Source organism: Sebastes umbrosus, chromosome 4, assembly GCF_015220745.1.
Source record: "Sebastes umbrosus isolate fSebUmb1 chromosome 4, fSebUmb1.pri, whole genome shotgun sequence".
NCBI classification, from domain to species: domain Eukaryota; kingdom Metazoa; phylum Chordata; class Actinopteri; order Perciformes; family Sebastidae; genus Sebastes; species Sebastes umbrosus.
Window position 1 is genome coordinate 2,630,705 of NC_051272.1, and position 12,293 is coordinate 2,642,997.

General features: G+C 41.3%; 1 protein-coding gene across 3 annotated transcripts in view; it reads left to right on the forward strand.

The window, feature by feature from the left end:
- kcnq1.2 (potassium voltage-gated channel, KQT-like subfamily, member 1.2) overlaps positions 1-12,293 on the forward strand; it is a 214,797-nt gene that overhangs the window by 5,389 nt on the left and 197,115 nt on the right. For all 3 annotated transcript variants that reach the window (XM_037768459.1, XM_037768461.1, XM_037768460.1), the window contains exon 2: positions 808-1,486. In XM_037768459.1, coding sequence (XP_037624387.1) covers positions 987-1,486 — 500 coding nt within the window. In that variant the 5' untranslated portion in view covers positions 808-986. The remainder of the gene's footprint in view (positions 1-807; positions 1,487-12,293) is intronic.

The window sequence follows — 12,293 nt, forward strand, 5'->3', positions numbered from 1 at the left end:
TAAAAAAAAAAAATGTTCGCTATGTTTTTAAGAATAAAATGTTCTATAAATCAGGTTATGAATGGTATATGAACTAACCTCTCTGTAAAAACCTTCAGAATATAGATGAAACTGGAGATTTTGGTGGATGTCAGTGTTACTGAAGTGGAGATTTCTGACTCAAGAGTATGAGAAAAAAATATTTTTGAGAAAACAGCCTTTTAAAGATATAAAGATTTTAAATTTTGCAAGACACTACAGGTGATTAGGATAATGTTTTAACTAATAATAATACTGAAAAACCATGAAACTTCCCCAGTTCATTACTTAAATTAAGACAATTATTTTTTTGTATTACAAGTTTTCTGAAATGTTATGTTTACATATGCAAATGAGGCATTATCTAATGCTAACTTTTGGTGAATTTAGGAGAAATCTACAGACACAAATAGACAAAGTAGTAAAATAAAAACCTAAATGTGTATTTTGGATGTTTTTTTTCCACTAGTCTGAAAGGAGACATGTTATGGAAGCATAAAGCATGCATAAAGATCAAGATCCTTTTTGACAACTTTCACATATTTGCTACTCCCAAGAATATTAAAACATTGAGAATAATTTTGAAATACAGTGTGTTGTGTTGTATTGTAAAAAAGAAATGCAGTTTGACCCAGGTAAAACATTATCACTGTTGTTGTTGGTGATTAGAAACTTAGTGTCCATGTCTTGTATTTCTCATGACGGATGCTAAGTTAACGAGTCCCTGAGGGGCAAGGCTTACTTTCAGTCATCCTATCTCCATGACTCATGTCACTTCTTCTCCTACAGGTATGGACACACATGCAGTGCAGCAGAGAGAGCTCCTGTCTGCAGCGGGTAGCTAGCCATGCCTAGCTAGGTGTCTCATCCTGCTGGACTCGTCCCTTCTGCCTGAAGCTTGGTCGCAACCTCCAGGACTCTCCCAGGACTTTGAAGTCCTCCTCGGCCCTATATCTGTGAGCTGGACTATGGGGGATAGACGTGCACACTCCTTTCACTCGACGTGCCACGTGCAACGCCACTATGGCAGCAGGATGGGGAGCTCCTTCATAAGTTGCAGACCCAACGGATATGCCAGCACGAGCCTCAGCCACAGCCTGGACCAGGACACGGATGACCCCATGACCTCCATCGGCTCTACCACTACTGGTTCTTCCCTGCGGGCTCCTGCACCTGACCAAAGCCATTACTATCCTGTTTCAATGGAACTGGACCCCGCAGCGGTGAATAATGGATCAGGCATCCCCTGCTGTGCGCCAGCAGATACAATGGACCCGGGGCTGCAGACCACACACGACCAGCCCATCACCTCTGTCCCTCCGCCTCTGCCTCTCCCTCGTTCGAGCTGGATGCGTCATCATCCAAAGGATTTCCATAGCCCTTACATCAAGACTAGCATGCAGGGCGATGTTTACAACTTCCTAGAGAGACCTGCTGGAGTGAAATGCTTCCTCTACCACTTCCTCGTGTGAGTACCTGTCTGGTTTCTGTGTATTCTGATTTCAGCACAGACTGCAGGTCAAGTTTGGCAGCAGTGCTGAATGAGTACAGATCCATAGAGGTTGACAAGCATGTGTTAGGCTGTATTATAGTGAATAAACATTATTAAGAACACTCACGGAAAACAATCTCCCTGCACACAATGCAAAGTGTTTATCACTTAAAAGAGAAAAGAGATGTATCTGGCCAGCATCTGGAAACTAAACCATCTCAACAATCATAAGGCTTTATTACTCAACGTGTAATAGCTGCGCTAAAAGCTGTTCAGTAAACAGTGAGGTTTGACTTCGGCCACAGGTCTGTGTGGCGTCTCTTCATTAGCTCCAGCCCCCCTCTCGTTAATTACATCTAGTGCTGCTCCCTCCAGTATCAGGTTCTGGTTCTCCAGTGACAAAAGGAGAGGTTTTCTGTGGCCTGCCGGCTGACTGCGGTTGTTTTAAGAAGCAGGTCAGTGTGATCTGGTCAACCACACCTTCTGGCACTTATGAGCTGGGTCTATTTTGCTCTTCCTTACAGATACATGAAGCTTCCTCCTTGATGCTGCTAACCCGAGCTGTCAGGAGAGCACACTGACCTGTACAGTTAAAAACACTGCTGACTTTAATCGTTTTGTTAAGTGCCACTTGCATGTAGGAACTCTCCGCTCCTTAGCTGGCATTACAATGCTCGGACTGTGATAAAGTTGGCGTGTTATAGACCGTAAAAGCCCATGCTGCAGAATTTGGATTGTGGAATATGTTTTAATGTCACACATACAGAATAAACTGTACTGTAGAAACGATCTAATTTTGACCCCATATTTCATTCAAATATTCTGGAAAATAAATCGAAGATGTTGTGTAAATAAATTAAATAAGTAGTGTGGAAATAATATAAAAAAATTCATGGTAAAACTTTAAATAAATAATTGTAATTAATGAGGGGGAAACAGTTCCCTGTGTGGTGACAAGTGCTCTGTTAGCTTACCTTTTTGCTCATGGCTAAGAATACCCCCCCTAACATGTGACTAAAGGATCTTCTGTGATCTCTGAAGTATCAAACAATTTAGTCCCAGACGTCATAGTAAGCCCTGAGCCCATGGATTTAGACCAGATTAGATGAAAATATGAATGATAATAATAGAAGTTCAATTGAAAGGCATCTACTGAACTCGTGCTGAATCACACATTGAGTCAAATAAACAGATTGTTTTTCATCTGTGTGTAATGACAGTAAAGTTCTGTAATATTATTATTATTTTACTCCCCTCCAGCCACAGCAGACTGTATCTTTCTAATCCATTTTCCTCATAGTTATGTGTCGTTTTTGTACAGTAAAAGCATGCTAATACAGTATCCTGATCTGTCTGTTACCAACTCACTTTGAGGATTAGTTGCTGTTGCTATAGTTACACATGCATCTTGAACTGGGTCATTAATTGTCTGAAAGGTACCCGCCATATGTACGTATATGTTGTGTCTCAGTAGACCTCAGCCCAGGACATGTAAACCACAGCATGGTACAGTTAAACAAAGTGTTTACTGAGGGCCAAAGAACGCATTGGGTCAAATGACCATTCTGGCATGTAAATAACACAGTAGCCTCTACACCTGAGTAGTATGTTTACATTTTGCATGAGCACACATTTGACTGTGATCCATTGCGGGCACCTATGTAAAGTATAATATAGTATAGTATAATAGAGTTTTTTGAGATTATTTATATATATATATATATATATATATATATATATTCTCAAAATTTTGTATTAAAGCTGAAGTAGGTGAGATTGGAGCAAATATGATTAAAAAAAGTTATTTTTATAAAACGTGACATAAACGTTATATGGTGACAGTAGTACATGAAACAGGTAACCTGAAAAAAATCATGTTCCTCTGTGTCCTCTGGTGCTCCTAACGGCATCTGCAAGATTTCACAGACCGGAGGAAAACAAGCAGTCAGAGCTGATCTGAGGTCTGCTGTCCAGCTGCCGTCTATGAGAGCCAGCTGTCAATCACTCGCGAACTCCGACCAAACGGACAAACTAGGCAGCGCTGATCAAATATGAATCAATATTCTGTTACGTTAATGCCTATTTCTCTCCTCACATGTTCTCAGAATCATCTTGTAGTGCACGGTTTAGCTGTTAAATGAGAAAGTTTGGGACACGACCGCCATTGGGAAATCTGGTGAAGGAACCCCAAGTTCTGGTCACATGACCGGAGCACAGCCAATAGGAACGCTCCCTCTCTGAAATGACCTGTGATTGGTCAAAGTCTCCCGTCACAGGCTAATAGATTTTCTAAAGCCTGAAAACAGAGCCATGAAGAGGAGCAGAAGTCTCTCAGAACACTTGAATTACAATATGCAGTATGTGTCAATTGTTTTTTCTCACTTCTGTGACACTGTAAAAAAAAAATGTGATGGCTTTAAAACCTTTTACCATCTTTCAAAACATTGTTGATCATCATTTAACCCCAACCCTAACCCGCCAGCAGACAGGTGGGTTTTACTGGGTCATGACTCAGCAGTTAGGCAGCTCTGGCCAAGAATAACCAGGAGAGTTTGGTCTGCTATGCAACTTCTGGCAACAATCTCAATGTCTGCACCTTCTGAAAAAGTCCTGTTCCTCCCAAATCATCCGTTATCCAAACACTTGTATCCTCCTCCTCCACGGTGCCTTCAAATGACCTAATCATTTAAACATAGGCCTAATGTGAAGTTATTAAAAATGGCAGGTACATCTTCCACTTTTCAGCTCTGTCTATGTGAAATTGTGTTGAAGAGAAGTAGTCCGTCTCATTATGATATTACCTTTGTCAGTCAGAGATGAGTGGAAACACCGTGGAGATGCTCCGTTGTCCTGCTGTGTGTACGTGGGGTTTTGTGTGTACGTGGGGTTTTGTGTGCCCTGCATTGCTGATAATCCGTCGCAGCAGTAATTGGGGCTCTAATGTCCCCCCCTCCCTCACAGAGGAGAGAGAACATGAACCGGTGCTTCATTTAATATTAAACCTCTCTGACTGATCCCCGCTGACACTCCTTTAAGTAACTCTTACTTGTCGATGGCTATCGCTGGTGGCCATCTATTCTCCTGGCCTCTTTAGAGATTGGCAAGGGAGAAGGGCCATATGCAGCGTTCATGATAGCTCTAATAGGCATGCTCTAGATTAGGGTTACACACACGCCGACAAACAACACACACAGGCAGCTGCTCAATTCATCACCGCCTTTATCGTGCTTATATATCTGAAAATACACTCAATCAACACTCCATCTGGCTGTTTCAGAACATCTGTCCAATCAACAGGTAACGTAACAGGATAACCACCACTCAGAGCTACGGGGAGACATTTGACACAAATTAATGCACAATATACACGTGTGCATTGAGTGTGTGTGTATTAATGTACATACATCCTTTAAGTGAGCCTTTTCTGGAACAGCTGATGGATTTGTTTTTGTGCAATACTCATTTGAAAAACTAATTTGCATCCCAAACAAATGAAATTAACTTTGGCACAGTGAGAGAACTTCAGTTGTTTGGTAGAGCGCAAATATTTAGCCTTTTATTGTTTTATTTTTCCTATTTTACAAAAATCACCATTATTATTTAATGAAGAATTTATAGCATAAGCTATGATGATGATTTAATGGAAATTAAGTAATTTCAGTTGTCTCGTCGTCGTCTCTCCTCTTGATGTTGGACAACAATGAATTATTAATACAAACAGAATTAATATATAACTAGTACAGTGCCCGTCCGCAACGGGATTAACTTTGAGCGCCAGCTATAGCAAAACTGTATGGAACATCAACAGTCTAAAAAAGTAACCTCTTCTGGCTTGGTTCAGAGATGTTCTGTACCAAATTTGGTGACAATTGCTCAAAATTTGTACGAGGAGTAGCAACAAAATCAAGTTTGGACAAAATTTGAAATGGCAAAAAAATCATTCTACACGCAAAAGGGTGTGGCTTCTATAGATCGATTCGTCTGGACCCACAAAATCCAGGGGAGAAAATGTTGTTTTGAATTTTGCTTACAGCACTTATAGAGCTTACTTATAGCACCACATTCAACACTGCACTCCCTTGTGCCCACAGAAATACCCCTGCCAAGTAGATCAGATGAGCGGCTGTAGAGATATGTGAATGAAACACAGAGGGAAGGACAGACAGACAGACAGACATTCCTCGCTTTACAGTTAGATAGTTAGATAGATAAATGAAATGTCACGTTTGTCCAACAGACAGAAACACATACATAAACGCACATGCCACGCTAATGACGACAGAGTCATTCAGAGTGAAATCCCTTGGACTCGGGACAGCATACTGTATGATAAGAGTGTCTGAAAAGAGTCTTATGCAACGGCATGCAGAATCAGCAGCACCCATTCAACCTGGGGCGATGATCCCCCTCATGTTTGGGCCACTCCCTCTGAGTCTTTTACATAACCAAAGGGAACGAACACGTATGTCCTCATGATTCCTAAATGCACTTCTCACTCACACTGTGAGCAGATTACAGTCTTAGTTTATCACAGCGTGTTACGATGCAGAAGTAAAAGTGTAAGTGTTTTTAGCTAAAACAGTAGATGCATAATGTTTTCATTTGCAGTGGTTGCAGACAATTATCTCATAAAGATAATTTCTACTGTAACATCATTATGCCACGACCAGTTTTCAGTGGAGGAAGAATTGCACCTGCTTATCCTCGTGAAAATGCAGCTGGCCAGATGTTGTCTGGAATACTTGGTTCTGTTTGTTTTTATATCTGGACAGATTATTGAAATGGCTAAAGTGAATCCCCTCCATCTACGTGGAAAGGGCAGAAAGGAAACCTCTTGTTGGATATCTGCTTACAAGAGATTACTGACTGAATGAAGTGAACTGTAGAGGTCACATCCATCAAAAAAAAAAATATGATTGATTTCTATCAATGTGCTGACCGGATCCATTGCATTTCAAAGTAGAATTGTATTCTATAGAAGATAAACAGCAGCAGCACAATATGCAATTTAGGCTCTAGATGTTGAATTCAAACCTCGAGTTAAAGGAATATTTTTGTCTTGACAATAAAGGTATTCAGGTATGTCCACTCTAATGCCACCCAAACCTGCACATACTCATCGCTTGTCAACCTGCCAGAAAGTATGAATTGTGAATATTATTTTTTGCTGAAAAACAAAAACATGTAAAGACTTGTTTTCAACCGGTGAATATTCATTTGTATGCCTTTGCCAACACATCTTAACAACTTAAGCATTTAATATATACATAAAGCATAAAGGTGCAGGGTGTAGTATTTGGCGCCATCTAGCGGTGAGGTTGCAGATTGCAACCTACTGAAACTACGGTGGCTGACGCGAAAATGTGAAAACATGAATGGCCCTATCTAGAGCCAGTGTTTGGTTTGTCCGTTCTGGGCTACTGTAGAAACATGGCGGCCGGCTCCCACGAAGAGGATCCGCTCCGTATGTAGATATAAACAGTTTTCTCAAATGATTATACACTAAAGAAAACATACTTATTCATATTATATTCCATTTCTGCCAATAGATCGCCCTAAATGTTACACGCTGTATGTTTAAAGCTCTAACAAGTTGAACATGTCCAGATGTTATTTACTCTAAAATAGAATATATGATTGTACTCTTCTTTAACCATTTCCAATAACCCATCAGCATGTAATGTTTAAACTTGATCCACCCGACCCTCAAGCCAGTAGATCATGCAACCTTAGCATTACTTCTAACCTACTTGGCCTTCCTTAGTGCTGTTTAGCTGTTGGTACAGATATTTAAACGTATTACGTTGTTTGGCTTATTGTAACGGTATCTTGGTGTGTAACTGTACAGCTGAATTTAACTGAGAAGCTGAAGGTATTAACCCGCTGTGTTGCTGAATCTGTCACACAGTTGGGGAATTTACTGGTTATGAATGAAGCTGCTTCCATTGTGTGATACCCCTCCTAACTATTTCTCTTTTCATTAGTATTTGGTGGACAAGATGATAGCTAAGCCAGGATGGAATATCCATGTTTGTGACTGGTTGCTGATGTGGTGTAATCCATCCTAAGCTCTTCCATGGATGGGATGTGGAGGGGGGGTCAGTAAAGAGGGTTGTGGAGGGCTGCTCTGTCTCTGACCATGCAGTGATGACCACCAGGGCAATTTGCATGCTGTTGGCTTGAAGTTTGTGCTTGTTTAAGCCACATGTTCTTTTTTTCATGTCCAAGGAGCAGTCTCAGAATACAGAGATGTTTAGCCCCAAAACAAATATGTCAACATTATAAGAGTTACGTCTGCCAACTCTAGTGGGTAACCTCCGGGTCTGAAAAGTGAAGCCAATGCTGAAGTGCCTTAAACATGCATTCTTTCTACCAGCCAGCAGGGGGCGACTCCTCTGGTTGCTAAAAGAAGTCTGATTGTATAGAAGTCTATGAGAAAATGAGTCTACTTCTCTCTTGATTTATTACCTCAGTAAACATTGTAAACATGAGTTTATGATCTCAATCTCTAGTTTCAAGTCTTCTTCAATACAGCATGATGTTCATTTAGTAAATTATGGTCCCATTTAGAGTCAGATAGACCATAAAGCAGGGGATGCTTTAGGGCGCGGCTACCTTGTGGTTGACAGGTTGCTGCCACGGCGCTGTTCGGTTTGGGAGTTGTCTGTGTTTTCGTCTTAGAACTTTAACCCTTTCACAGTGTGTTTTCACTTCATGAAAGTGAAAGTGTCTTGTTCAGCGTTTGGTTGTACTCAGCTCCACCCTCTTGTGTCACTTCTGGTTGCAAAAAAACAACATGCGGCAGCCAAATACCAAGATTGCGACGGCCAAAATGCAGAACTCGAGGCTTCAAAAACAGCAGTCCACAAACCAAGTTATTATGTCCACTTCTTATATACAGTCTATGGACAACTCACATTGGACTGGAAACACCTTGGGGTCCCCCAGAAAGAGCTGGACATCGTTGCTGGGGAGAGGGATGTCTGGAATATCCTGCTAAGCCTGCTGTCCCCATGACCCAGTCCCGGATAAGCAGAAGATAATGGATGGATGGATGTTGGATATGTGTTTATTGTTTGATGGAGGAGGTATTTCGCTTTGATGAATAGTAAAGAGAGGCCTTTCAGGTTTCAAAGAGTTGTTTGTCACACAATTCTATTTATTTTTCTTCCTTTGGATGGCAGTATTGAGTGTGTGCAGGTTAAGAGAGTTATTGAGAAGGTGCCCACTTAACAACCTCATCAACTTGCCTTGTGGTTTAAGGCAAATGTGGGGATATGACACTACTTACTGTATTCACAACATCCTAGAAAGCTTTTCATGCCAGCAGTTTTGGTTTTCAGTTTTAATTTGTTGTGGATCAAGACAAACTGATGGCTGGACATGGCCCTCTAGTAAAGATGTGGCACCAGCCAAATGTAGCTCAGCCTAAGCAGATACAGTGTGGATATGGTGCTTGAATGAGCTGGCTATCTACTCTCTGTGTGGATAAAGGTATCAAACCTATTGAGAATGTTTAGAAGTGTGTCTGAAGTACTGTAGTTTAAGGTAGGGATAGAGAACGGTGTTACCTGTCAGACAGTTCAGTAGATTATAATTGCACAACCTGATATCCACTGCTGAGTTGAATGAGATTAAGGTTAAAATTAAGACATCATTTAACATTTGGATTGGATTTGTATACAGAGGGAATGCTCACCCAACCTTTGGCACATGGCACCATCTGTATTGGCCCAAAAGCTAAAAAGAATTAGCATGGTAGTGCTACTGTTGGTTGGCTAACTGTGTGTGTTTGCATACATATATTAATGTAGATGCACTAATCTGGTATTGTGAACATTTCCCATTCTTGTCACCCACACTTTTGAGATTGCATTGTCCCTGCTGTCTGTATTGAGTTGATGTTCCCTAAGCTTATATTGCCTCAGTTTCACAGCTGATTGAGTGGAGGGTTTGGTGTGTCTCTCTACGCCGTACTTGTTTTAGTGAAGCCGGACGGATCTGCAGTCAATAATACTCACTAAAGCCCCAGCTGTTTTGTTTTAATCAGATCCCAGGGGTTTTGGCCTGGCTAAATAAGGTTAGCTAATGGTTGTGAGTGACCCAGTCCTGTCCGCAGCAAACACCTCCCCGCGGTGTCAATGCTGAAAGCTTTAGGATATGACATCATGGGAATGCTCTGTCTAAATCCACAAGACTAAATGCACACAGCCTTCAAACATTGCACTTGAACTTTTTATGTGTCAAGAGAAATTGACGGTATACTTGAAGCCATGCCAACTTCAGTAATGCAAGATTTAGTTTGCATGTATATGCTCCAACCTCATAACTTTATTAGAACGGCGCATAATGTTTCAGGCCGGTTTGTTATTAGTAAACCCTAAACCTAAAATACTACTCACTGTACCTAAGAAAAAAAACAAGATATGAATTACAACATGTATCCCTCTGCTGGTACAGCATGTGGAGTCTCATGGATATTGCATTGTGTGCACCGTTGTCCTTCCAAAACAGGACAAATGCCATAGTCCCGTGCGCTGAAGGAAAACACACAGATTACATGACCTTGTCAGTGACCTACATGACTCTGACATCGTATTTATGCTCATCCTAAGTAGATGATCTCATTTCAACAAATAGGAAGAGTTGATTTTATCTGCCCTCGTCTTCACCTGCCCTGGTTGATAATGCTGCTGCCTGGCAGCAACGTTGAACACAAATTGTTCTTCCCATCAGCGAGTCGCTGCACACATCAGATCAGCTTAGTGTATATTGGGTGTTGTTATTATTATTATAGGAAAATGCATGTGACAGCTGTAAAGGTTTTCAAATGAGATTCTCCTTTTGTGACTTGACCTATGTCTTATGTGACTTATGTGTGCTCTACACACATCTTATCTGCTAAGAGTATCTATATTATATAGGGATGCACCGATACCACTTTTTTTAGACCGAGTACAAGTACTTACATTTGGGTACTCGCCGATACCGACTACCGATACGAGTACTTCTCTGTGCCAAAAGACCCTCGTTGACAGCCAGCTGGAGGGTGTGAGCGACACACGGCAGGCTGGGGAGTCTCGCATACGAGGCGGTGTGCCGCAACCAGCTCTAGGTCGGCTTGGAAAGGCTCGGGGCGAAGGTGCTTCCCGGGGTCGTGGCCAAAGTTCTCCCTGCGCCCTCCGTCGGGGAGGTGGAGCGTGAGCGCGTGTGATAGGACCTGAAAGATGGTGACGAGAGGTTAATGTCACGCTGCCATAAAGTGGTATTAGTGCCGTTGTATCGGAGCTGTTTTACGAGTACAAGTACATGAGCACAGTATCGGACCCGATACCCGATACTGGTATTTTTGTAACCAGAAGTGTCCTTTATCTCTTGATTTCATACTTAACCTTTATTTCATGAAATCTAAACTTTAAATTGAGCAATAAGGCTTCTTTTACTGCCTTCTGTTTATGACTTTGCTTTAATACAACTGGCTCATTCCTCATTTGTGTGACTCATTCCGTTCCTATTTGACTTTACACGTCCTGGATGTTGAATCATTTGCTTTTAGTGGAAATGTGCGCCCTACAGAGGGATGGATTGGCTTTAAGTCTAGTCGTCATGCAAATCTCAAATCTCTTAGTCCCATATGTCGAGGACCCTACACCAAAGGAGCGTCCAGCCATGAAATCTCACTGTACATCACTGGAAAATACTGTCCTCTTTTTGTGGAGCAAAGACAAGACCAAACCAAAATAGCATCCTCGTTGCCACCCTGGGTCGAGTCTCTTTGTACATGACACTCTACTAAATCGGAGGGGATGATTTCACCTCAGCTCAGAACATTATGATCCAATGCATTTTGCTTGCATTTGAGTTTTAAATAGAATCCAAGTGAAGGGGGAAGAGACATGTGTGTGTGTTTGGTGGTGAGCGGTAATCCTCACTGTCCCATCTGGCCAATGTGTCATACAGTAGTCTGAGTGTAAGGGGGAATCCTCCTTTAGGAGTCTTGCCCTCCTTCACCCCTCTTTGTCTTATGCTCATTCTACCACCCGAGAGACCAGAAATGAGCTTGATCTTTTAAGTTAAGCACACATTTGACCTCTTTCTTTAAACAAACTGGGTCATATGGGTGTCCAGTGTATACAGGTGTGACTCACATGGATGTCTGGTTAAGTAAAATGTTTCTCTTTTGGGCATACTCACTTTGAAAATCACATCTACTGGACGGTGGCCTCAGTGAATGCAACATTTGCAAGTCTTTCTTTTGCGTGGTCATATATACGTTTCCGCATTATTTTGTATGTTACATGCTTCATGATAAACAACAGACACTTACATAACCCCTTCCAACATATGGCATGTAATCCAGCTTGTACTAGACAGCATCATAATGCATGCATCGCTGTGTTTTTTAAAAATGAGCTTGAACATGATGGTGCATGCAAACACTCACATACTGTACTGTAGTATGTCATGTAAAAGCTCTTAAAAGATGTGTTTTAAGGATTATTGATGAGATGGTGAAAATGCACACAACAAACTCGGTTCTTAATCCTGTAGGTCAAGAGAGACCAAGATAAAGCTCCTCATGATGAGCCTCTTTAAAAGTTTAGAATGAATGATTAAATGAACAGCGCAGTGGATCTGAACTAAGTTGGAAAAAGTTATTGTTACTCATTAAAGGAACAGTGTGTGGCATTTATCTATTAGCAGATGGAATATAATATTCATAACTATGTTTTCATTAGTGTATATAACCACCTGAAACAACAGACAAACAACAGAATCGTGT